Source organism: Copadichromis virginalis, linkage group LG23 (genome assembly GCF_057382275.1).
Source record: "Copadichromis virginalis isolate Kocher_CV1m ecotype Utaka linkage group LG23, C_Virginalis_male_GT1.1, whole genome shotgun sequence".
NCBI lineage: Eukaryota > Metazoa > Chordata > Actinopteri > Cichliformes > Cichlidae > Copadichromis > Copadichromis virginalis.
The window spans coordinates 6801766-6829314 of record NC_140639.1 but is presented as its reverse complement, the minus strand read 5'-3'; the positions used below and the strand labels follow the sequence as shown (position 1 = coordinate 6829314).

Here is a 27549-nt window from a genome sequence, read left to right as displayed (position 1 = left end):
AAGAAATCATAATTGTTTTCTTTTTTTTTTTTTTTTTTACCTGAAGTCAATGTAGATTTGTGTCTTATAAAAGATGACAATACCAATAATAATTTCTATTTTTCGCACTGTTGTCCTGAGCCTACATGTAATACAATACATGGATTGATAAATACATGGAGAAAATAGCTTGAATGAGAACAAAAGCACTGGCTTGTAAATAAGTCAGGCGTAACAGACCCCCCCCCCCCCCCCCCCCCTCACTGTTCTAAAACCAACACAGCTTTTTTAACAAATGTTTTTAATAAAATGCATCATGTACATATCTTATAGCATTTATTTCTTAATAATACTGGTACTGAAGGAATATTGTTAAGGGAAGATAACTGGTTCATACTGAATAAAATGTACGGATAAAAAAATGAATCGCTCAATTTTAAAGGCAGCAATCATACAGTGATGACCCCCTACGCATGGTAACAAAAAACAGACATTTATCAAATTACTTTAATGACGGCTAACAGTCTTAGACTGTTACATGTTGGTTAACTGGAAAGATTTTTCAGAATCAGAATCAGAAACTTTATTGTCATTGTCATGAGAACAACGAAATTAAGAATGGTCCCCGATCATTGCATCATCCCTAGCAATATCAAAATATAAATAAAACAATAAAATTCAATAAATAAAATAGATAGAATACTTAAAATACTAATAAGATATAACAGTAAAACATTCACATACATTCCCACACACATGCTTCATAATTCAGCGAGTCTTGGCGTGAACCTTGAAGGGTTCAGGCACACGTGTAATTCCAGAAACTCCCTCTGTGCTCAGCTCCACTCCATCAGGAACAGAGAAAGTGAACTTCTGCAGCAAGCCGACAAAAAACAGGAACAGCTCCATCTTGGCGAGGCTTTCACCAAGACACATACGCTTCCCTGAAGAATTCACAAACACATACACGTGCAGGTTTACAACCTGTGGATGATGTTTTTTTCTTGTTCAGGTTTTGCTAAAACAAAACACTCATTGTGGGGTTTTACCTGCAGAGAAAGGTAGGAATGCTTCTCTCTTCACAAACTTCCCATCAGCATCCAGGAAGTGTCCTGGGTTGAAGGTGTCTGGAGTCTCCCACTCAGTCTTGTCAAACAGCACAGAGGTGAGTACAGGCAACACACTGGTACCCTAGAAAAAATAGACAAGAAAACAAAAAGATGCACTTTAACAACAACACCTGACAGAACCAACATGTGAAGCTTAAAATGTATACTGCATGCACCATAGGTATGTGGTAACCATCCAGAGTTATATCCTTGGCGGCAATTCTGAGTCCATTGAGAGGAACAATATTTCCCATCCTCTGAATCTCGTGGATGACGGCATCGGTGTAGGGCAGATTTGGTCTGTCAGCCATGGAAGGCTGGCGGGTTTGTCCAATCACGTTATCTATCTCTGCCTGGACTTTCTCTGTGAAAGAGAATTAAAGGAGTTCAGCTTTAACTGTGGGAGAAATGTTTACCTTTGCTGGCTTTATGTTTTGGCTACTTTAAAACATATGAAGCCCAGCATGTCACCCACCCTGAATATCAGGATTTCTGATCAAGAAAACCAGAGCCCACAGCAAAGTGGTGGCTGTTGTTTCTGTTCCAGCCAGGAAAAGATCAGCAGAGCACATAACCAGGTTGGTCTCAGTGAAGCCCAGGTCAGATTCATTGAGCTGTTCAGACAAATGAAAAAGTTACAGTACACAGTCACAGTAACTGGTAGAGTGCAGTTTGTGCAATGCAGTGTCCACATACATTCTCCATCTTGATAAGGAAAGCATCAATGTAGTCTCTTGGATTGTTGTGATCCAGGTCCTCCTTGTGGCTCTTTATCTCCTGAGCGATGAAATCTTTGACTATGTCGAAATAGCTGAACATTTTGTTATGAGGACCTGGCAAAAGCTTCATCACTCCAGGGAAAGAGTCGTAGAGCTGGTGATGAGAGGAAGTTAAATTTATAAATGATTAAGACAAATCCCACGCATGCCATACTGCTGTCCCTTTTTCACTTTCTGAAATTCACTTACCTGACCCCATACAGAGCCTTCCAGCTGAAGAGTCTCCGACAGATACTTCAGCATGAGCTGGAAGTTGTGGTCACTGTAATCATATCTTTTCCCCATCACCAGCTGGCAAACTATATTAGACACAGCATTGTTGAAGAGACCTGCTGCACTGAAAAGTTTACCTGAAGAAGAAGAAGAGACAATTGTTACAGGTAAATTTTTTGCTCCCTTGTGCAGGATTGTGAGCTTATGTTCCACTTAATGTAAAGCACCTTTCTCCTGCTCTATCTCCTCCTGCAGGTATCGGATCTCCTCACAGATACACTGCTCCATGCGGTTCTTCCCCAGGCCGAAGTCTCGTAATGTAGACAAAGCAAAGCGTCTCTGTGCCTTCCATTTCCCACCGTTGCTCATGAACAGACCCTCTAAATACAAACATGCAGATGTGGGAGTTAATAACTGGGAAACAATTCCTGCGCTGAATGAGAGGAAATAGAGAATAATTTCTTAACCTGTGGGTCCCGAGTAAAACCTGTCAGCCAGGGCACTGTATGGTCGATCCACAAAGTTGTCAGCTTGCGTCACCAGAGCCTCTTTTACCATCTTGTATCCAGAGATCATTACCATTTTATCCCTGCCGAAGCAGAAACTGAACACGTTCCCATAGACTTCAGCCAGCTACAAAAAACACAAGCATGAACAATATTGTTAGGTCCATAATTTATTGGACAAAGATGCAATTTTTGTAGATTTCCCTCTGTGCACAGCCACAGATCAAATAATCATTATGTGAAGTACAGACTTTAATTTAAGGGGTTTTACAAAAGCTTTGTATTTGTGTTGCTCCTTAGGACGTCCAGCCCATTTTATATTTGATTTGATATACCTTTATTAGTCCCACACGGGGAAATTTCACAAGGCTGCCGACCTATTGCACGCAATGGCGGCTCCATCTTACCCTCCGACCATACATACATTACACAAAACATCACATGGGAAAGACAGGTAAGAGAGGTATAACAATCGAAAATGCACCACATGAGGAAAGATAAGGGGGAAAAAAGCTCCCCCCAGACTGAGCTCCAGCAGGGAGATCAGTTTGAGAACAGAAAAAAACACCTCTGCACATAGCACATGAAAAAACTCTTAATACACCAAAGAAACACATGACAAGCAACAGGGGTGGGTAAAGGGTGCAGCATCGGAAGGGAATAAGCGTCGAAGGCGTTTGGAAAGGGATGGGGGTTTGAGTGTGTGCATATCAGTGTATATGTATGTGTGTGCGTGTCCAGAGTTCAGCTGAGACAGTGTCCTTCGCCCTGCTAGGCCAAGTAAACAGTCTTCCAGCCAACCCAGGTGGCGATATTCAGCCCCTCTTTCTCACTGCCTCAAACTGAATGGGACAATTGTCTGATAAGCCATTTCTTATGCAGGCGAGGCCTGTCCACTTATAACTATATGTTCATATATATATGTATATATATATATATATATATATATATATATATATATATATATATTAGAGAGAGAGAGAGATTGTTTCCGTCCAGCAGTGGAAACAAATCTGTCGGGGATAATTACCTTTGCACACCGCGGTAAAGTGAGCCGTCATTTGTGAGCCGCGGTCAAGCCAGCCGCCTCTTATCCGCTGCATAAATTTCCTTGCGCTTTTACACGAGTCTTTACGGTAGCGCCTTTTCGCTTTATATCCTGATTGAAAGCCTAGACTCGCGCACACGTGCGCGCGCGCGAACAGTCACACACGCGCGCGCGCGCACAAATTACAATGGAACAGCCCAATACAGCCATCGTGACAGTCTGGTTGCATATTCAAAAATTCATTAAAAATCATTCTTAAAAGTTGATGCCAAGCTTTCAACACAATCCTCTTCTCGGACACCTACTTTACCTCTGGGGCAGGTTTTACCCAGATTTACTGTAATATTACTCAGAAATCACAGTAAACTCATATTCAGTGCAATACAGTCAATACACTACAATTATGTTTATTTCAAAAAGTCATCCTGAGTAGTTGATGTCCAACTTTCAACAGATTCCTTCTCTGGGACACCTACTGTGCCTGTGTGCCAGGTTTCAGCCAGATTTACTGTAGAATTTCTCAGAAATTAAAGGGTACTTGTATCCAATGCAGTCAGCCAATACAATATAATTATGTCAATTTTCAGAAATTCATGAAAAATCATCCTGAGTAGTTGAGGTCCAACATGGTTGTTGTTCAATAATAAAATTATTCCTCAAAAATACAACTTGCCTAATAATTCTGCACTCCCTGTAGGTCTGTTGACAGAGCTCTGTACAGGTCTGCTCGAGCTGACCTGAAAAGGGATCCCACCTGTCCAGCAACAACACATGGCATGGAATAACAGACATCATAAACCACAGAGGCAGAACTGTGAAAACAGAAAACCTGAGTGTGCAGCTAGCAGAGGAAATAAACAGCTTCTTCGCCCGCTTTGAAACACCACAACAGCAGCATTCATCTGCCTCAGCCCTGCTCCCATCCTCATCCTCACCTGGTTCCTGCACCGCTCCATTCACTGTAACGGAGCACGATGTCAGATGTGTGTTCCTAGCAGTGAATCCCAGGAAGGTGGCCGGTCCAGACGGAATACGTGGTAAAGTGCTAAGACCATGTGCCCACCAGCTCACCCTCATCTCCACCAGAATCTTCAACCTCTCACTGGATGAAGCAGCCATCCCATCCTGTCTAAAATCAGCCACAATCATCCCAGTACCAAAGAAGTCTCCCATCACCAGCCTGAACTATTATTGCCCTGTGGCCCTCACACCGGTAATCATGAAATGCTTTGAGAGACTAGTCCTTCAGCACACCAAGGATTACCTCCCCCCAGAATTCGACCCCCACCAGTTTGCATACCGTGCAAACAGATTCAAAGAAGATGCCATCACCCTCCACTCAGTGCTGAGTCACCTAGAACAGCGGCAGAGCTACGCCAGAATGCTCTTTGTGGACTACAGCTCACCCTTCCACCACTCGCCCATTGAGAGCCTACTAACTTACTGCATCACAGTATGGTACAGCAGCTGCACTAAGGCGGATAGAGCCACCCTCCCAGCATGTTTGCAATGAGTAGGAGATGCTCTGTATCTCACTGTACAACTGTATAGTGACAAAGGTATTGGGTTCTTTTCTAAAAATTGCTATAAACAGAGGAACCCAAACTGATGAAAAGTGGCAAATATTTTTTTTCAAATGACTATTTTTAGTGGATTTTTGATATAGAAGCAGAATGACAGAATGTTAAAAGAAGTTACTTTTAGTCATTCTAAGCTGGGCATTGTGTTCTCTGGCTGTTCAAAGCCATGGAACTTTAGACTTTCCAAGCAAATAATGATGGCCATACTGATGTTCTTTTCAGTACATTTTACTTTGTGTTCATTTTCATTTTTATGATGTTTCTATTTTACATAATCCCACATAGCAAAATTGGTATGGCCTGGTTCTGTCACACACAATGTGCTTACACATGGCCTGCGTACCGCAAAGAATGACGGCCCTATGGTGGCCCAGATCTGGTTTACCAGAGGTGGCCCACACATGAGCCAGCACAAGGCCAGTTGCAGACACACTGCTGGCCCTGTGCTGGCCCAGAACAGTTTCAGCTCTGGCCCCAGATGTCAGCCTAATGTGTACCTTAGCCATGTAAGCCATGTAATAACAACATGTGCTGGAACATAATAGTGCAAAAGTAACATGACGAAACTCTGTTCAGACAGTGAATGGACTGATTCTTATACAGCACTTTTTTACTCACCCATATTACTCAAAGTGCTCTATACAACATGTCACATTCACCCAATCAGGCCAAATGTGGCATGCCATCACATAAACAGTGCCATCTTACCATGCCAGAAGTCAGCCAGCAGTGCCGGCTTGACACCAGATCCAGGCAAGACCCGTCTGCTATGTGGGATGACTTGTTCTTTCGGCACTTTAGTTGTGGATTATGTTTGGACTGTGTCTCTTGCCCTTTCAGTATTGTTTTCTTGTGCTTCTAAGTGTCCCTTTGTTTCTTTTTAGGTTATGTAGTATGGGTTAGAGATATTTTGTATGTTGTTTTTGTTTAATAAATCCGCCTTTTGGATTATTCCCTGATGTGCCTGAGTTCTGTTATTTAGTGTCACTTTGAAAGGACACACATCCATCATTGACATAGAATTGTTCTTTCAATTTTTGATAAAGATTACAGTGAATTGAGATGTAACTTGGCCCAGAGGTACGGTAGGACGCCCAGAGTAAGAAAGTGTTGAAAGTTGGACCTCAACTATTATGGATGATTTTTAATGAATTTTTGAAATTTCCATAATTGTAGTGTATTGGCTGTATTGAATTGCATATAAATGTCCTTTAATTTCTCAGGAATTTTACAGTGAATCTGGCTGAAACTTGGCACACAGGTACAGTAGGTGTCCTAGAGGAGGGATGTGTTGAACGTTGTACCTCAACTACTATGGTTGATTTTTAATGAATTTCTGAAAATTGACATAATTCTATTGTATTGACTGTATTAGATTGAATACAAGTTTCCTGTAATTTCTGAGGAATTCTAGAGTGAATCTGGATGAAACTTGGCAAACAGGTACAGTAGGTGTCCCAGAGAAGTAATCTGTTGAAAGTTGGACCTCAACTACTCAGGATGATTTTTCATGAATTTCTGAAAATTGACATAATTATATTGTATTGGCTGACTGCACTGGATACAAGTACCCTTTAATTTCTGAGGAATTCTACAGTAAATCTGGCTGAAAATTGGCACACAGGTACAGTAGGTGTCCCAGAGAAGGGATGTGTTGAAAGTTGGACATCAACTACTCAGGATGATTTTTAATGAATTTTTGAAAATTGACATAATTCTATTGTACTGACTGTATTAGATTGAATAAATGTTTCCATTAATTTCTGAGGAATTCTACAGTAAATCTGGATGAAACTTGGCACACAGGTACAGTAGGTGTCCCAGAGAAGTAATCTGTTGAAAGTTGGACATCAACTACTCAGGATGATTTTTCATGAATTTTTGAAAATTGACATAATTATATTGTATTGGCTGTATCGGGCTGTTTCATTGTAATTTGTGTGCGCGCATGTGCGTGCGACTGTTCGCGCGCGTGCACGTGTGCGCAGGGCTTTCAATCGGCACATAAAGCGAAAAGGCGCTACCGTAAAGACTCGTGTAAAAGCGCAAGGAAATTTATGCGGCGGATAAGAGGCGGCTGGCTTGACCGCGGCTCACAAATGACGGCTCACTTTACCGCGGTCCTTTGCACGACACCTGCATTCAGCTGAGACTGAAAAAGGTGTTTCCATGAGTGACCAACGAATTATCCCACAGAAAATTCATCCAGATGAACGGAATCCACTTTTTGATTTCCTTTCCTTTTCGAGCATGCATCGAGACATTCACAAGTGTTTTTTGGTTAAGTATTTTGTTCGCTGTGTGAAAACAAACTAAATTACGTGGAAAAGCTATACAAGCTTATTAACTGAGTTGGGCTACAGTAAAAACGCCCTTAGTTTTCATGGCTCTGATATTCTCTGCATCAATGCATGCAGTTGTCCTTCCTTCCGTGTTTCAGTAAAAAAAAAAAGAGAGAGAAGAGAAATCTGCCTCAAATGCGTATGATATCTTCCACAAGCGTAAACTAAGATTTACAAATGTGTACAATGATTTGGGTGTAACCTTTAAGGACAGACAAGCGCCTGCTTCACTCCACACACAAATCCACAGAAATCTGAAGACACGTTAAACTGTTTTACGGATTTGAAACCCTTTTAAGGCATATTTCCCTCCATAGAACATTGAATAAATATCTCAATTTCAAACACACCAGCACACAAGAGCATACAAACAAACAAAGCTATACTACAAAGTACACTCAATACTAAATGTAACAGAAGTGTGAATCAGTACCTCAGCGAAGTAAAGATGCAAATGTTTCTTGCCAATAAACTGAAGATTCCCGAGGAGAGGTAAAGCAAAAGGTCCAGGCGGAAAATTTCTTGGATTCCTGTTTTTGAAGTAGTATGCGATCAAAAGGATAAAGAAAAATGAAAGTAAAACCCCCTCAGTGCTCAGCACAAAATTGGAAAACCACATCGTTACAGAGAGCGAAGACGTGAGCAGTACACCATCTGTATTATGTGCGTCCTCGCGGATGCCAGAGGGTTTTATAACAACACGCCTGGTTAACTCCTTTTGTTAAGTAGAATTTCAGGACAGACCAGTCGTCACAAAGTTTATATATGAGCTTTATCTGTAAACAAAGGTGAATGTGATGTAGTCAGTAGCGGTCCTAATTGTTTGGCGCCCTGGGCGCCCTCTGGCGCCCCTCCCACACACAGAAAACATATTAAGGATTGTACATTAACATAAAACTGTTGTACACACACACACACATATGAAGAGAGAGAGAGTATGCATAGTATGCAAACGGCTACCAAACAGCCATCATAATTTGTCATACAATGAGAACAGCACAAATCAACAATTGACATTGAATTAATATTAAAATCTGTAACATAATGTATTGTTTGGAGTTTAGTCTGTTACTGTTGCTATTTTTACCATTTCTTCTTGGAGCAACTGTAACTCACATTATTTCCTTAGGGATTAATAAAGTATTCTGATTCTGATTGTTTCAGGATGACGTGCCATTATCCAATGACACACCTGCTTACCTGCATCTTTTGCTCGTTTCTCCTCCTCTTCTTTTCTACTTTTTTCTAAACTGAGCACCTGATGGCTTTGAACTTTTCTTGTCCATCTTCCACGGGTTTTAATTTTGCACTCTAGTATGAACACAAATCCCCCAACTCGAGGATCAGCACAACATAGCCTAACAGACCTACACCTTAGTTCACAGATTCTCTTTGTCTAAGGTTTATTTCTGAGATTTCACACAACCCAGGATTCAAATCATGAATACATAATGGGCTTGGATTTACAACATTATAAATGAAATGTGCTCTATTTGGAAGCAGCAGGGCCCCTCCCCTTTCGACGGGTTGTGTGTGAGACTTTAAATCATCAAACTGTAAATTTTAAATTGTTATTGAGCCCTTTACTCCTAGTCCTACAGTGTATATTTATTTTCTTACTCTTCTTATATTTATTGTTTGTTTACTTGCACTGCTGTAACTAGAGCCTCGTCGTCTCGTCTTTCTACATACTGGACTGTATGTAGCGGAGATGACAATAAAGTTTACTTTGACTTCAGCAGCAAGCAGGCGCAACGAGGGCTCTCGCGCTCACTTTTCGCGTATAGAATTTCGAAAAAACATCGACATTTCTGCAGTTTAACTAATTGGTGTGTGTTATCTGGCTTCATGGACAGACGAGGCCAGTCTTTATTTTGAAAAATTCTGGTCAACATAATTAGCCTTTGACTCAGGACTAAAGTGTCTACCCTAAAACTGGTGTGTTATATTGAAATCTGTGATGAGATATTATGTGACACAATTATGTGTCACTTAATATGTAAATTATGTATAATGTGATTACTTATTATTATTTATTATGAACTGAATGCGAGCAAAACCAAAGAGATGCTTTTGACCTTCTCCAGTAGGCAGAGGGATCTGGCTGCTTCAGTCACCACCACCATCCATGTGGAGGTAGTTGAGGAGTACAAATACTTGGGAACCATCTGAAATTCTCTGCCAACACAGAGGAGATTCTTAGGAGGTGCCACCAACGGCTACACCTCCTTAGGAAACTCAACTCCTTTGGAGTCAGCACACCCATCATGATGACTTTTTACTATGCCTTCCTAGAAAGCATCATGACCTTCTCCATTACCTGCTGGTTCCACTCCCTCAGCCTTCAGAACAGGAACAGACTGCAGCACACTGCATCAGTGTGTTCTAAAATCATTGGCCTGCCTGTCAGAACTCTTGCACACACAGCAAATTCAAAAGTGTTAAATTTTTTGGTGTTAATAGTCTCCTTGCAAAAGTAGAGTTAATTTTACTCTAAGCAGAGTCACATTTTTTTAATGTAACTCTGAGGTGTAAAATGATAGTAGTTAAAATCGAGTGTTAAAAATGAGTGTTTCTCTGTCAAATCTGGAGGTGTTACAATGGAAACATTAACTCTTGACCTCTTAACTCTGAACTCCTAGAGGGGCTATGACACCAACAGAGTAAATTCACAGACTCCGCCCCCAGCACGGCTCCAATCGAAGCTGAAGTGAAGCCGTTTCAGAACATTTTGCTCTACATATTTGAGTTGTTTGCCATGCTTGGTAAGTCATTTTTTCAAAGATTGTTTCAATTATTATTATGAGCTTTTACTTCTGTGGCTCTTTGGAGTTGAGACAAAGCTGTGTGAAAGGCATTAGCCATGTTGCTCGGTGATAGCATAATATTCTGTTTTAGCTAGCTGAAAGGTATTGTCTGCGGGCAAATGCCACAGCCTTGAAAAAAGCTTGCATGTGAATTTTCAGTCAAACTTTTGGTCAAATACACCTAAAACAATGTCTAGAATGTGAAATGTTGGTATAATGGTGCTACTTGAAGCCTGAAAACGATCGCCCATAAAAAAAAAAAACAAAAACGAGCAAACAGCAGTAGCTGACATCCTGACTGGATTCTACGTTAGCATTTAGATCCCTCCAGAGTTTTGTGCACACGGTTTAGGTAAAAATGAAAAAGGAAAATACTTTACACAAGTAATGGCTCAAAGAGGATTCCTTTTTTTTTTACTGTGCTGCAATTGTTTACTGGATTATTTGTGCCATTAATTAGTGTCAACTAATTTTTATTCGATCTCCACACAGGATATGCTTGTGAAGATGGAATATGGGGGAGAGCAGAAGTGCGTTGAAGTTCCACAAAGTGATGAATGAAGGACATGCATATTGTATTGAAGAAATAAGTGATGAGAATGCTGTTATTTGCATTTACCATGTCAGACCTTTTGATAAACAAAATTCTAATGAAAGTGAGAACATGTACACTGTTACATCTTTCAGAAAATGTTTTGAAATTGTGGTGCACAGTTCAGAATAAATGTTTTTCAAAAACCATTGCATCTTTTTAGCAAATGTTTATTTCCAAAAGAAATTTCTAGAAGTTCAGAACAGTAAAATTCCCGCTTTTTGGAATGAATTAGAAGATAACTCTTACGTAGTTAAACTAAAATACTCTTTGAGAGTTAATATATAAACTCTTAACACCGAGTGTTAAATTATCAACTCCAGACAGATTTGGTGTTTAACACTAAATCAGAGTTAACGTACCAACTCTCCAAAAAGAGTTAAATTAACACTCTCTGGTGTGGACCCATATAGACACTTTAATAGTGTTGAAATCAAATCTGACAGTGTTAATTTGGACATGCTGGATTTGCTGTGCAGGTTTTCAGCCAACAGGCCCTTAGACCGGCAGCCAAAATTATTAATGACCCCTCTCACATTCTTCACCCCACATTTCAATGGCTGCCCTATGGGCGGCGCCTCCGCTGCATCTCCTGCAGGACTGAGAGGAGGAGAGCCACCTTTGTCGCCAAAGCCACCCTGTTTTTTAACTCTTACACCCATAAACATAAAGACTCTTTTTTTATACCGCCGACACTTTATTCAGTTTTAGTCACTTACAGTTATTTATTCACTTATTCAGCCACTTTAATTTTAAAACTGTGTATATACTGTATATTCTAAGTTTTTTTAATTTTTTTTTTTATCTCACTGTTTATGCCCTGTCCTTGCAGACACACTGGTGGTCCTGTGCTGGCCCATGTGTGGATTACCTCTGGCAAACGGACTGCGGTATGTGGGTCATGTGTAAGTGGTGTGCAGCCACTGGCCAGTTGCATCACACTGCTGGTCCTGTGCTGGCCCAGACCAGTTTCAACTCTGGCCCCAGATACCAGCCTAATGTGTTCCTTAGTCAAGCCATGTAATAACAACATGCGCCGCAACATAATAGTGCAAAAGTAACATGACAAAACTCTGTTCAGACAGTGAATGGACTGATTCTTATATAGAGCTTTTCTACTCTCCCGAATTACTCATAGTGCTCTATGCAACATGCTACATTCACCCAATCACACACTTTCTCTAAACTGAGTGCTTCCTAACTATACACATTCGCACTCTCAACGTGCAGACTGGAGGACCCAGGGATTGAACTACTAACCTTCCGATCAGTAGGTGATAAATAAATAGTGCCATCATTACCGGAGCTGACCAACATCTGGATACACTCTGCCATGAAACCATTCGGTCAGAAGTGCCAGCTTGATGCCAGATCCGGGCCAGACCTGTTTTCTATGAGCCTGGGCCACATAAACCAAACCATAATCGGGGCAGATATGGCATGCCATCACATAAACAGTGCCATCATTGCCAGGCCTGGTCCATATCTGGATGAAATACCACTTACCATGCCAGAAGTCAGCCAGCAATGCTGGCGTGACACCAGATCCGGGCCAGATCTGTCTGCTACGTGGGTTGGGGATAAATAAAGTCTCTCTGATTCTGATTCTGAATTATACTGAGACACTGCAAAAGGTCATCCATCTCTTTATAAGTTGATTTTGAAGGTAAAATTCAACTGAAATGATGTTTTGCATATGTGAAAAGAGCTGACTACATTTGAAAGTACTATTTTGCGTTAACATTAATTGTAAGGCATAGTACCAAATGTTTGGTTGCATAACATGTGGCTTTAATAAAGTTAATGACACAAATCAGTCAATTATTTTCTGTGAATATGTTATTACCACAAACGTTCATACACATGACATTAACAATAAAAACAAAATAATCAAAACTTTCTTTTTTAATGAAATACATTTTGTATAGAACCTATAAATAGGTTTTGATTGATGACATTAATCATCAAAAATAGACGAAAAAAATGAACAGGTTAGTTTAATAGGCAGCAATTACACAGCAGATGAAGACTGATACTGAAAAATAATATCAACATTATTCCCACAAAATAAAAACAATCCACCCTTAATGAAAATTATCTCACTTAGTCTTGTCTATTACACACTGGCTATATGGAAAATGAGCAAATGTAATTCAGCGAGTCTTGGCGTGAACCTTGAAGGGTTCAGGCACACGTGTAGCTCCGTAAACTCCCTCTGTGCTCAGCTCCACTCCATCAGGAACAGAGAAAGTCAACTTCTGCAGCAAGCCGACAAAAAACAAGAACAGCTCCATCTTGGCGAGGCTTTCGCCAAGACAGACACGCTTCCCTGAAGAATTCACAAACACATACACATGCAAGTTTACAACCTGTGGATGATGTTTTTTTTCTTGTTCAGGTTTTGCTAAAACAAAACACTCATTGTGGGTTTTACCTGCAGAGAAAGGTAGGAATGCTTCTCTCTTCACAAACTTCCCATCAGCATCCAGGAAGTGTCCTGGGTTGAAGGTGTCTGGAGTCTCCCACTCAGTCTTGTCAAACAGCACAGAGGTGAGTACAGGCAACACACTGGTACCCTAGAAAAAAACCCACAAGATAACAAAAAGATGCACTTTAACAACAACACCTGACAGAACAAACATGCAAAGCTTAAAATGTATATTGCATGCACCTTGGGTATGTGGTAACCATCCAGGGTTGTATCCTTGGCAGCAACTCTGAGTGCATTGAGAGGAACAATATTTCCCATCCTCTGAATCTCGTGGATGACGGCATCGGTGTAGGGCAGATTTGGTCTGTCAGCCATGGAAGGCTGGCGGGTTTGTCCAATCACGTTATCTATCTCTGCCTGGACTTTCTCTGTGAAGGAGAATTGAAAGAGTTCAACTTCAACTAGCCCAAGCTTCTATGGAGCTACTGAGTCCCATAAGATGATTGTTTTTAGTTTGTATCTTTTATTTAATACCTGTTAACTCATTGACAAACTTTGGTTGTTGGATGTTAGACATGTCTAACAAATATGTCAAAGTTGTGGAAGGATTGCTGTAAAACTTTGCACTGACGCTAGTAATCTTGCAATTGTTTCATTCAATTTACTTAATGACTTAATATTCAAGTTTTGAACTTTTTTAAAAGTTTTTAAAATGTTTAGGAACAATAACACTGTTTTCCAGAAAAGTTATATAATTGTAGGCCTTTCAACGTTAATGCGTCAATGTGAATTAATCTGTCATTATGATTAATGCAATGACAATTTTTTAACATATTTTACCCATCTGGAGCACAGAATGACTCAAAATCCCCAAAATGTCTCTGTCAACGCATTTCGGGCAGTTTGTCCAAGGTTTGTACATTCTGCGCTCCAGATGGGGGTAAATGTGGTAAAAATTTTAATCACGTTAATCGTGATGATGCGTTTGCATTGACAGAACTAGAAAATAGACTTTATTGATTCTGGGGAACAAATTTCTCTCGCGCCATTTTCAGGTTCGGATTTACATTTTCCCAACTATTAGTTTTAAACACAAATAAAAAGCATTCCATTAGTAGTATATGTGGTCTGCTTTTGCTATTGTTAGCATTTATAGTAAATTGTATTAGAGCTACTAGTGTTATGTTCCAACTATTTTAAAGCTCCGGATGAAGCCCAGTACAATACCCACCCTGGATATCAGGATGTCTGATCAAGAAAACCAGAGCCCACAGCAAAGTGGTGGCTGTTGTTTCTGTTCCAGCCAGGAAAAGATCAGCAGAGCACAAAACCAGGTTGGTCTCAGTGAAGCCCAGGTCAGTTTCTTTGAGCTGTTCAAACAAATTAAAAAGTCACATTAGACACAACACAAATTGCTAATTTGTAGAGTGCAGTTTGTGCAATGCAGTGTCCACATACATTCTCCATTTTGATGAGGAAAGTGTCGATGTAGTCTCTTGGATTGTTGTGATCCAGGTCCTTCTTGTGGCTTTTCACCTCCTGAGTGATGAACTCTCTGACTTTGTCAAAATTGCTGAACAATCTGTTATGTGGACCTGGCAAACGCTTCATCACTCCGGGGAATGATTCATAGAGCTTGAGATTTGATGAGAGGAAGCGTTATTCAAAGGACGATAGAGAGAAGAAATCCAACACCCATGCCACAGTGCTGTCTCTCATTCTTTTTGTGACAGAAGGAAATTATTGTGACATACCTGAGCCCATATGGAGCCCTCCAGGTGAAGAAGCTCAGACAGATTCTTCAGCATGAGCTGGAAGTTGTGGTCACTGTAGTCAAATCTTTTCCCCATCACCAGCTGGCATGCTATATTAGACACGGCATTGTTGAAGAGGCCTGCTGGCCTAAAAAGTTTACCTGAAGACAAATAGACGATTGTTAAGAAAGCACAAATTCTTTGCTTTAGCACTGTTTGTGCAGGATTGTATGCTTATGTTCCACCTAATATAAAACACCTTTCTCCTGCTCTATCTCCTCCTGCAGGTATTGGATCTCCTCACAGATACACTGCTCCATGCGGTTCTTCCCCAGGCCGAAGTCTCGCAATGTAGACAAAGCGAAGCGTCTCTGTGCCTTCCATTTTCCACCGTTGCTCATGAACAGACCATCTCAATACACACAAGCAACTTAAGAACTTAACAACCTATGGAGAATAATTTCAATACTGAATGGTACATCAAATAGTGACTTCCAAACCTGAGTTTGCCGAATAAAACCTGTCGCCCATGGGGCTGTATGGTCGATCCACAAAGTTGTCAGCTTGTGTTACCAGAGCTTCTTTTACCATCTTGTATCCAGAGACGATTACCATTTTATCCCTGCCGAAGCAGAAACTGAACACATTCCCGTAGATTTCAGCCAGCTACAAAAAACACAACAAACATGAAGGATATACCACAACATTTGTAATCTACAGAAAGAAATTAGTGGGAAGTGCTGTAATTAGAGGCTGGAAATCATGGATACTGACTATCAATCAATATTTCATCTTATCATCCATTTTCTAGACGTACATCCAGGATTGGTTGCAAGTTTGTCACAGGGCTAACACAGACAGACAGGCAACCATTCACTTTGAGACTATGAGAAATTTCAATCAACCTAATAGTTAGCGAATGCCTTTTATTAAAGTTAAATCTAAACTTTACACTGTTGAAATTCAAGTGGACTGAAATTTACATAAATTTACATAATTAAAATTCTGGGATCCACAGTTTTTCCACATAATTGTTTGCTTGACCATATTTGAAGAAATTGCTTAGACCTACATCTGCTTATTAGCACTAAGTACCAACTCAGGGCTCGCAAAATCGCTAGCCCGACGTCCCGGGGCTAGCGATTTTTCCAGTCTGGCTACCAAAATCTATCTCTGCCCTGCCCGTTGGGGTATCATAGGAAGGAAAAATATATGTCAATGCTTTTGCATTCTTTCGGAAATGTAGCTGGGTAGTTATGTCATTGGCATCGATGAGCCACTGTCAATATGTGACATATTGAAATCGTTTGAATTTGCGCTTGTTTTTTGCTTCCACTTTGCAATTGCGTGAACTGTGCATAGAGAGCGACAGCACTGATTGGTGTGCGACGATAATTTGTGCACCAATTCCTCTGACATCGTCTTATCAATCGTTAGCTTACTATGCAAACATGACAAGTGAAATCTCCGCAGCAAGCTTAAACATGTGAGAGGTTGATCGCGCAGAGAATCGCTGAGCTTATGTGAGTGCGTGTGTAAAAGCAGCAGGATATATATTTTAGTTCTGCTGAGCCAAATAAGACAGGTCAGGGTGAAGAAGTGACAGCCAAAGAAGGCGGGGGTTTACGACACCAACTCTCTGCCATCTATAATCCAGTTTTGAGATCCCTTCCCAGACACCTTAACGCCCACTCACATCCTGGGCCATCTGACCTCAGGAATTCGCATGATAAGGTGGGGCCAGGTTTCACAATGAACACACCCGAAACTCTGGCTGATTGGGACCCACGCCCAGTTTCACACCTTGGCTCAGGCGATTAGAGGATCATCAGGGGGTCCTTTTGTCCCTCCGTGGGGGGAAACTCCCACTAGGTTTATATCTGGGACTCTCCACCATTTGACCTTAGAACTGAAGAAGCTTCTCAGATGAGAGGTGAAACGTCTTCAAGCAACTTAAAGAAGTCCAGACGCTTTTCTTTGCAAGCTCCTTTGACTACGATGACCTGGATGACTGAGAACCTTCACAGATATACAGCCAAAGAAAAGCTTACCACAAAACGGAAAAGTTATGACAAATCAGACTATAAGGCAAAAAGAAAGTGCAGCTTTATGGTTTCATGGACAAAAGAATATACGTGGCTGCAATATGACGAGCTAAATAACCAGGGGTGCACATAAGTGGTCCACAGGTGCACATTCGCTGTCAAAATAAAAAACGCGCGCAAGATAAGAAGTTGCAACGCGCATTTGCGTACATAAGATTTTCTGGAGGAGGACAGACATTTGTTTAGAACTCTTAAAGATGTCGAAGAAGCTCCTTTAAGCAATTACTTTGGTGTTCCTCCACCTCCAAAGAAATGTCAGAAGGAGTCTGAATCACAAAGAACCGCATATTCTCGGAAAAGTGGTTGCAGGAGGTGAGCTGCCTTCAAACACATGATGAATGCACAGAGATGTAGTGCAGAATGTGCCGTGAAAATCCCACTCTAGTGGACAAAAACAGTGCCTTTTATATGGACGCAAACGCGCGTTGCAACTTCTTATCTGGTGCGCGTCTTTTATTTTGACAGCGAATGCCCACATGCGGACCACTTATGTGCACCCGTGTAAATAACATAATGTTCTGCCGGGTGTGTTGTTGGTTTCCCTCGATTTCTGAGTCGACAAGCGCCTTTGTTACTGGGACCAGTAATTTTAAGAAAGGCCCCCATTAGAACCCATGAGAAATGTAAGAAATGCATTATTGCTCAGTCTGCAATATCTTTCCCAGAACAAACACCAATTGCAAATAACATACTAAAAATAAACCTGAAAAATCTGTTTAGAACAGCGTACTATGTTGCAAAGAGTGAACTACCACTGGCACAATTTAGCAGTCTTTGCAAACTTCAGAAAGCAAATGGCCTATCTTGGTTCCACTTACCTCTTACTCGTGGAAATTTCAAATTCAGGATCTGACACAGACTGATTCATGTTCTACACAGTTCTTACAAGTTCAAAGAAATGTCTGTTCAATTAGAATCAAGTATTTGAGTTGATGATTGTAATTTTTATACAATGTTGTCATTTGTGTTTCAACAATTTTTTGATTAATGTATAATATTGTAACGGAAACAAAACAGGAAACAAAACATCAATCAAAAAATTGCTCTCTTTTTTATTCGGGCTACTTAAATTTATTTTGGGCTACCAAAAACTGAAGAGTCCCTGCCTGAAGGGCTACCAGGGATTTTGAAATTTTGTGAGCCCTGCAGCTATAGTTAGTTGTTCTGATAATCTATTAGAGTTGTTTCTGAAGTATTCTCTCCTTTCTGTATTTCAGTAAAAAACAAAACAAAACAAAACAAAAAATCTTGCTGCAGTACAAAATCAAAATCTCAAAAATCAAAAAGTTTTGATCCTGATGACTGAACAATGCAGACAGAAGCACACAAGTATACATGCAAACAACAAATTGCACTCTATACTTAGAACCCCCCTGATATTATACAAGCATGAACCCGTACCTTGTTGAAATAAATATGTGGGTGTTTCTTTCCCACAATCTGGAAATTCCCAATAAAAGGTAAAGCGAATGGTCCCGGTGGAAAATCTCTTGGATTCTTGTTTCTGAGGTGGTACATGATCAGAAGGAGCAAAAACACAGAGAGTAAAACTCCCTCGTTGCTCAGTAAAAAGTTGGAAAACCACATTGTTAAATTCAAACAAAGCTGATTCTTTCCAATCTGGAGATGTGATTCTTTCTGGTAGAAAGTAGTGGTAGTGGTTTATAAACCTGATGCTTGATAAAATATTCATCTGATGCAAATGTTTGTGATGCACAGTACTAATACTTGTCTGTTCAAAGGTTCTTGTGATATGGTGGTTACATAACAAGCTGGGCTACAAAACACAATCCATTTGCTCAGCTCTGCAGGATGAATTTGTTCAAGGCTGTTGAACTTACATCTACTCAAAGTGTAAATACTGCCCAGTGGTAACAAAAGTCATCTAGTAAATTCATCCTGCAATTTCATATACTTCTGAGTGGAAGTCACATGAACGATGACCAGGAATCATGGTTTTACTGTTTCTTTTGCTATATAGCTAAGATATATTGTCACATTATCAGCACAAATATACATAGTATATATGTAGTATGTTGTCACATGGTTTTCATGGACAAAGAATAAAAAAGGAGTGCCCTTTGTCCTGATCCTGCATAAAACCTTATCTGTGATTAGATTACAGTGCACGTCTCAATTTCTGACTTGCAGGAGCAGGAGGGAAACTTTTTTTTCTGTTCTTCTCAGGTTAGTGATAAAGTGGTTTGTAAATGGACATACGCACGTTCCCTCACATTTGCACACACGACAGGTTATATGTTTTTGTATGAAGAATTTTTTATTGAACTTTTTATCCTGCGATGCACTCTGAGTTCATAGTTAAACACATTTGACCTTCCAAGGGATTCAGAGATTCAGCTGGATATTCATTAAAGTGACTGATTGCTTTCAAATAGTGCAATTATCCAGGGTTCTGCTCATGAATCTGCTTGTTGATATTTGCCTCCACTGAACATTATTTACACTGTGAGTAGATGTAAGGTCACAGAGCCTGATGGGTCTGGATTTGCTTTGCAGACCATTTCACAAACGCTGTTTCTCAAGCACCTTTGAACAGAGAATATTCTATATGAACTTTGTCATGACTGATTTATTCTGAAGGTCTACGTAGCAAAAAAGTCCATGAAGCATGAACAGGCTTATAAAACCGCTGAAAACCACAAACATACGACAAAGAGCGAAGGCAGAATTAAAATTTAAACTTGAATGCACTGTTTAACTGAGTCTATTGAATGAAACTCAAATATATTTAATGAAAGACCAATGTCACAGAGGAACTGGCTCCAATTTCTGTTTTAGAAGTGTCATACATGATGCTAAAAGAAGTGATAACATGAATAAGTTTGCAGAGTAGCAGCACTCCTAAGCAATGCCGTAGCTCCGCAAACGCACATAACGCACACTGCGTAGGGCACCAAATGGCCGGTAGGGCACCAAAAAAATCAGGGTCGTAAAAAAAAAAAAGTAAACCATATTAATACTATAAATATCATATGCATTAATATGGTTAAACAATACAAAAGCAACATAAAACAATTTTCCCGAGAAAAGGGGTGAATCTGCTTTGTGCCCTGTCTCCAGTCTCCTCCTGGTGCCCCCCCACTCCCAGTGGTCTGTTCTATAATTGGTAAACACCTGTTTGAACATGGCCTCGAAACGGCAACAGGAGTCGGGAGCGGAGAAAAGAAAGAAGAAGAGGAAGCGTGATGAAACTCAGGCGTCGCTTGCCGGTAAGGCAATGTTTAAATAATAATAATAAAAAAAGTTCATTATTGTAGCCCTTGCTTGCACGCTCATGTCCGTCAACTCTGTGATAGCTCCTGTTAGTAGTGTTCATACTGTGTTAACAAATGTTGCAAATGATTGATGTTGGGTAGTTTGTTTACGTTGTGGATATGAATATAGAATGGACTACTAAAAGCAACTCATCATGGTCACTCAATTGACGGTTTTCAGATAACGTTAGCAATCGTGAGTCACGATTGCTAACGTTATCGTGATTCGTGAGACTAGCATTTCCCTCCTCAGGTTGCTAGCTGGCTAACGTCATGCATGCTACTGATTAACCTTAACTTTGGGATAGGTCAGTGATGCAGTCAAGTATTATTATCAGATTAGACAAGATTACTTTGTATGTTGCTGCATTTCAGGATATCTATAAAGACGCATATCTTATTTATGCCATTGACGTCTGAACACATAAATAGTGCTCGTCTTTCTTTAGGTTCATAGATCAAGGGCGACATCTGTTGGTGAAACTGTAATATGAAACCTATATCTTCCAGTAATATAGATTTCCTACTTGCGCATTTATATCAAATTATGTACAGCATGTTTATATTGCCATTTGCCATTATGAAAATCTATACATGTAAAATATAGTTAGTAATTTTTAAATGTACCAGTGACTTACTTAATTTATTAGTCTTATAATGCAATCTTTCGTAGGCCTACTGTAGATTCAAAATTGTATTTCTGTAAAATCCCTGAATATTTTCTCTTGTATGCAGGGTCAATGCTTAAATATGTTCAAGGAGGATCTCAAGGACAGGATGAACCATCCAGTAGTAGTGCCATCCCTGGACATCAACCACCAGCCATTGTAGACCCTGCAACAATCCCTAGCCAAGAAGAACAAGAACCATCAACCACCAGTTCAGGTACAGTTCCATACACAAGTACCACTGAGAGTCCTGTCACTGAGAGACTATCAGAAAGTGACACTGTGGAGACATGTGTGCCCCCTTCAACCGATCCTGCTCTTTGGCCAGCTCACATTGTAGATGCTGATCGTGTCACACCACGCCTGCATTTTCTGGTTGTCAGAGTATGCCCTAGACTCTAGGGCATACTCTGACAACGAATTGTAAAAATGTTTAACATAGTTACTTAAGGAATGTGGCTTTTGTGTTCAAATTCTTATTTTTCTTATTTAAGTTTCTTATTTAAATTCTATTGTGAAACTATTTGTAAATATATTAATAATAATACTATTATATTATATATATTATTTTTTTATAAAAAAAATTACACATTATTGCCAGGCTCTTTGTTCTTGTTCCAATGTTCAATTTTTGTTTCAGTATTTATTTGTAACAGTATTTTTAACCTCCTTTAACCTTATTTATTTGTTTAACTGTCATGTTTGTTGTTATTTAATTAAACAAATTCCACTGAGAAATTCAAAAGTATTAATGTTTTTTTTTTTTTTTTTTTCAGTGGCGGGGGGGGCACCATAAAGCATTTGTGCTTAGGGCACCCAAATGGCTAGCAACGGCCCTGCTCCTAAGCAATGAAGACATAATATAATGGAAAATGTACTAGTATTAAACTCCAGGGTTCAGTGCTGTACAATGGATAAAGAAATTTAGTCAGTGTTTCATCACAGATATGCAATTCATTCCATCTTAACCCAGCCATTTTTTAGAACAGCATTGTTATTCCCTCCTTTAAGACAATTAAACTTATTTTAAACTGTGAAACATCTACTAATCATGTTTGTAAAATATGCCATAGAATTGGCAAAATCTATATTTTAATATACCATTAGTCACTGACAAATCAACCTGGGTATTAACATTTAAAAGACATTCTTAAAATCAGCAGAGAGTACGAGGAGTCCAAGTTCCAGCCTTTTATTTTCACACAAAGCTTTCAGTGTTATGTAACCTGACACGGGGGCTTGTTTTCCCAGAACTGCAGGTTCCACCCAAATAACATCAGACATACCAAAGCCCTGTCTGCAGAATCAGTGTGGTTCTCCACAAGGATCATCAATACTTTCACCATGGTTTTTCAAGCTCTTTTTGACTGTCTGAATTTTAGTAGTTGGCTGTTGCTTGCTTTTGTATTGCTGATTTTGTTTGATTTGATAAGAAACCGCAGACCTCGTAACTTTCCACCAGGACCCCGGGCTTTGCCTCTTCTAGGAAATGTTTTCACCGGAGTTGACTTCAAATCAATGATGAAGGTGAGCTTAACAGTCATGTAAAAGTAATGCATGCAACAGTATGCACATGCATTTTTTCCAGCAGAAGTTTGACTTACACACAACAACGTGGTCCACATGAAGTGCAAAAGAAATCACAACTGCAGAATAACAATATTGCAACTTAAAAGATTTTTAGTCATCACTGTCACACTTTCATACTGTGTCAGCAGTTTCAGTGGGGGATTTGGGAACTTCAATCTCTTAATGAAATATTTGTCATTGTCTACATATTGAAGGTATTACTTTGAAAAAAAAATGTTTGTGAAACATTTCTCCTCCTAATTTTTTCTGCTTGCAGCTGGCTGAGACGTACGGTCCTGTGTTCAGTGTGAAGAGAGGCAGTGAGAGGATGGTGTACGTTGCAGGATACAAGATGGTCAAAGAGGCTCTTGTTAATCAGCTGGATAGCTTTATTGATCGACCAGTTCTTCCTCTCTTCCATATTATCTATAAGGGTCTTGGTGAGTATAGGGGCATCAAGGTCTAGGAACTGCCAAACATACCCCCTCCCACCCGCACCACCAAGTGTCATCAGTCTGTCACTTTGACAAAAAGGGCTCATGATGTAACCAAGTATTCTAATTAAATTAAATCTAATCTCTAATTAAATACAATCTGAATATACTTTACTGAAGTATTTGCATTTTACAACTCATATTTTGGAGGGAAATATTACTTTGAAATATTACTCCACTACATGAAACTGTAGTTACTAGTTATTGCATAGATTTGTATTATTATTAAATATGTTTTGAGTATAAAGTATAACAATTATACGATTGTATACTATTAACTTTCCGTCATAAAATAAGCAGAAAGTAGACATAGCTGTAGCATGAAAGTGAAGTCACATTTGTTGTTGGAAAACATTTTACAAAGGACATCATATATATACAGCATATTTTTTGTGGGAAAAACAGAAGTATAACTGAGCAGAAACTAATTGTTAGTTATTCTATATAATATTGTCATAGGCATATCTTTGAGCAATGGCTACCTGTGGAGGAAGCAGAGGAAGTTTGCCAACACTCACCTACGTTACTTTGGAGAGGGCCAGAAGGCACTGGAGAAGTACATTGAAGTGGAGTGCAGCTTCCTTTGTGAAGCTCTCAAAGAGGAGCAAGGCAAGTAGAGTTCGGGAATTCACTCAGTTGGGCTGTTTGTTGTGCACTGAAATCATTTCTATAGCAGGATTTCTCTTGACCTGAGTTAAATTTGACATCTTCACAGGAAGACCATTCAACCCACACTACACCATAACAAATTCAGTGAGCAATGTGATATGCTGTGTGGTCTTTGGGCATCGCTTTGAATACACTGATCCAAATTATCGCAAAATTCTGGAGCTGGACAATGAGGCTATTGTGCTTTCTGGTTCAGCACAAGCACAGGTATTCCTTATGTAAACTATTGTAGTAATAACAAAATAAGCTGTGTTGGTCTATTGCTGTTCTGAGAGACTGTCGTCATCAACAGCTCCTTGATGCCTTTCCTGACTTGATGAAGCACCTGCCAGGGCCTCATCAGACTATCCAAAACAACTATAAGGAGCTTTTGGCATTTGTAAAGAAGGAAATAGAAAAGCACCAGGAGGACTGGAACCCTGAAGACCCTCGTGACTTTATTGATACATATCTGTCAGAGATGGAAAAGGTAATATGAAGGCATTTCTAACAAAGCTTATGAATCCTGTTAGGTCAAGAATTGCATGCTTTTGCATCCTTGAACAAAGTGAACAAAGCCAGCAGTTTCTGCTCAAAATAGATAGTTTAAAATTTAATTTATATTTACAACTAAAGCACATATCATTGTAAAGAAAAGAAACACACACACACACACACACACACACAAAGTTTTTTCTATGTTAATGTGAGAAAAATGTGAGAAAAAAAATGTCAAGACATAAATGCTGCATTACACTTAGTCAGTGCTAATATGACTGGCAAACAGCAAGCCCAGCTTGATAATATATTAACTATATTTTACAAATTATTTTTTCCCTTTATCCCTAGTTTGCAAAGGTACACTATGACATCACAACAGTGTGATTTGTCAGTTGCAACTTTGATGCAGGAACAGCAACAAAATGGGTATATCAGACACACCAAACTGTAATACAAGCAAAAACTGGACTAAAAAAGATTTAGTCCAGTTTCAGTGCATTACTTGCTGATGAAATTTGTTTAGTTCTTCACCAAAATACCACTTTTAATTCCCTAAAGAATTATTATCAGTGTCACTTGAAAATTGATAAAATATCTAAATGCTTATATGAACCAGGAGTTTCAATTAGCCATGGTGGTGAATACTCTGAACATGCTTCTGGAGAGTACACCGGAAAATCCAATTAGTTCCCAAAATGTAAAAAAATTGTGAAAAATGACATAAAGCTTACTTAAAATAACTAAGTTAGGGCAACTTATTCATTATGAGTACAATTTGTCAAGAAAATGTAAAACATACTGTTAAATAATAATATATTTAGTGGTGGTGTAAAATAGCCTAAATCAGCTCATCACTTTGAATAATGTCAGTACTTTTTTGTTACATTAGAAACAAATGGATCCCCAGGCTGGCTTCAACCTTGAAACACTGTCGTTATCCTCCCTTGACCTGCTTGAGGCTGGAACAGAAACAACTGCTACCACCCTGCGCTGGGCCCTTATAGTCATGCTGACCTACCCAGAGATACAGGGTCAGAGTCTAATCAATAACACTTAACATTGATGTATTTCAGTGAAGGACTGAGACTGTTGATGAGAGTTTAACCATGATGAGCAGTGAACTGTCTGTGTTAGTCCTTACTGTGCTTACATTTTCAGAGAAAGTCCAGGCAGAGATAGACAGAGTGATCGGACAGTCTCGCCTGCCCACCTTGGCTGACAGACCCAACCTGCCGTACACTGATGCTGTTGTCCATGAGGTCCAAAGGTTTGGAAATATTGCTCCCCTGGGATTCCCGAGACGTGCCACTAAGGACACTACACTGGGAGGATACTTCATTCCTAAGGTAAGTGACGATTTACCCGACTCACACAGAGATGGTTATTTCTAAACAGCTAATATCAAAAAGATTGTAAAACTTATTTTCAGGGCACAGCTACGACTATGATTCTTGCATCCGTGCTGTTTGACAAGAATGAGTGGGAGACTCCAGATGTCTTCAATCCTGAGCATTTCTTGGATTCACAGGGCCAGTTTCGAAAAAGAGATGCATTCTTGCCATTTGCAGCAGGTCATTTTAAATCTACTTTTTTTTTTGTTCTTTAGCAACAATAATCAGAATTCCCATTTTAGAAAATGAGTGCCACCAAAAACAAATACTTCTGTTTGTCACCCCACAGGTAAACGTATGTGTCTTGGTGAGCCCCTGGCCAAAATGGAGCTGTTCCTTTTCTTTGCATCTCTGCTCCAACGCTTCACCTTCACTCCTATTCCTGGAGAAATGCCCAGCATGGATGGTGTGTTGGGCTTCACCCACACGCCTCAGGAGTTCAGGATGCAGGCAGCGCCTCGCTGATGTCATTCTATCCAAACATAAAGATCAAGAAGCTGAACCTCTTTATGAGCATACTAGAAACCCAAAGAGAAGCAACACCTTTTATTATATATATTCTGACCTGCAACTGAAAAAAAGCAACTTTCTTAATGTAACTCTCTTTAAGTAGTCTTGAGGAATAGTTCTCCAGGCTTCTTAATAACATTCAAAAATCTATTTTTGATGTTGGCTGCCTTTTTAAAAAAATTGTCTAGAAGTTGTCGCAGTGTGCCTAACCCCTTATACTATCTCCTGTCACTGACTTTCAGTCGGGTTCTTAAGTAATTTACCTCAAGAATGACTTCTTGACATTGATTCTTCCACTATTTTGGAAAATCAGCAACCATATAACAAAAACCTTGATTTTGTTCAACAGCTATTTTATATACAGCTAGAGAACAAATATAATCAACAGCATAGTTTAAACTGGAGTGGCCACAGTGTAGTGATTAAGAGATTAAGGGATGGTGATTGCGGCAGGAAGGACATTTTGCGTAACAATTTGTTTTTTAAATTTGCCAAGTCAAATACACAAAACTACACTTTGATATCAAATATACAAAGCTACACTTTGAAGGTCATGGTCTAGTCGTGATCATTCTTTAAATATTTAGCATCTAAAACACATATTTGGTTCCATGAGACATTTCTTTTGAACTGTGTGTAATTATGAACACAAGATCCCATTCGATCATAGACAGAAGACAGGGCAAAATTCAAAAAATTCAAAAAAGTGAAAAATTCACACCTCGTAGATTAGACCAAAAAGTGGAAGATTTGTTTGTAAAAAATTAACTGATCTTCATATAACCTGGCATGCTGCAAATTGCTTTTACATGTGATTATATAGAAGACCCTGTATTTATGGGTATTAATTCAAATGTAGGAGTGCTGCTTTTCTATTTCCTGCTTATGTTTTTAAATGTATTAATCAACACATTAAGAAATTAAACAGTTGCATACTACGTGCTTATGATTGTCATTTTATTGGTGGCTTTCATGGATTTAGTTGTTGTCTAAAAGCCTCCAGTTCATCAACTATGCAAGGGAGAATATGTGTTCCCCTTTTGATTACTTTGATCATTTAAATATATTTTGTTCCCGTTATTATGTTAAATTTTGTTGAAAAGATTGTTTTTCATGTATTTTGGATAGGCAGAGAATTTTTTTGGTTGCGTGTCAGACACAGTAATCAAAGCCCGCCCTCAACCCATCACTGACATTTTGTTTGTTTTCCTGGAATTGCCACATGCACAACAAATGTAGAAAACTAGC

At 39.5% G+C, this 27549-nt stretch overlaps 3 protein-coding genes and 2 long non-coding RNA genes across 5 annotated transcripts; 3 read left to right on the top strand and 2 right to left on the bottom strand.

Moving 5' to 3' along the window:
* Positions 1-239: 239 nt before the first annotated feature.
* Positions 240-8354, bottom strand: LOC146680148 (cytochrome P450 2J4-like). Its single transcript, XM_085448322.1, has 9 exons — positions 7990-8354; positions 2548-2713; positions 2308-2460; positions 2057-2217; positions 1785-1961; positions 1564-1702; positions 1265-1452; positions 1029-1170; positions 240-923 (listed from the first exon to the last, which is right to left on the bottom strand). The coding sequence occupies exons 1-9, from the start codon at positions 8173-8175 to the stop codon at positions 748-750; spliced, it is 1488 nt and encodes a 495-aa protein (XP_085304448.1). The 5' UTR covers positions 8176-8354; the 3' UTR covers positions 240-747.
* A 1634-nt stretch (positions 8355-9988) lies between these two features.
* LOC146680147 (uncharacterized) lies at positions 9989-11104 on the top strand. The gene is made up of 2 exons (XR_014917922.1): positions 9989-10321; positions 10856-11104. It is a non-coding gene; the product is annotated as an uncharacterized LOC146680147 (long non-coding RNA).
* Positions 11105-12724: 1620 nt separating this feature from the next.
* On the bottom strand, positions 12725-18964 carry LOC146680146 (cytochrome P450 2J4-like). Its single transcript, XM_085448321.1, has 9 exons — positions 18647-18964; positions 15641-15806; positions 15400-15552; positions 15141-15301; positions 14845-15021; positions 14618-14756; positions 13627-13814; positions 13390-13531; positions 12725-13284 (listed from the first exon to the last, which is right to left on the bottom strand). The coding sequence occupies exons 1-9, from the start codon at positions 18830-18832 to the stop codon at positions 13109-13111; spliced, it is 1488 nt and encodes a 495-aa protein (XP_085304447.1). The 5' UTR covers positions 18833-18964; the 3' UTR covers positions 12725-13108.
* A 1212-nt stretch (positions 18965-20176) lies between these two features.
* On the top strand, positions 20177-22385 carry LOC146680145 (uncharacterized). Its single transcript, XR_014917921.1, has 3 exons — positions 20177-20475; positions 21256-21405; positions 21965-22385. It is a non-coding gene; the product is annotated as an uncharacterized LOC146680145 (long non-coding RNA).
* A 73-nt stretch (positions 22386-22458) lies between these two features.
* On the top strand, positions 22459-27239 carry LOC146680144 (cytochrome P450 2J2-like). Its single transcript, XM_085448323.1, has 9 exons — positions 22459-22715; positions 23035-23197; positions 23711-23860; positions 23967-24127; positions 24213-24389; positions 25290-25431; positions 25559-25746; positions 25830-25971; positions 26081-27239. Exons 1-9 carry the CDS (start codon positions 22533-22535, stop codon positions 26254-26256), a joined length of 1482 nt encoding a protein of 493 aa, XP_085304449.1. The 5' UTR covers positions 22459-22532; the 3' UTR covers positions 26257-27239.
* Positions 27240-27549: the final 310 nt, after the last annotated feature.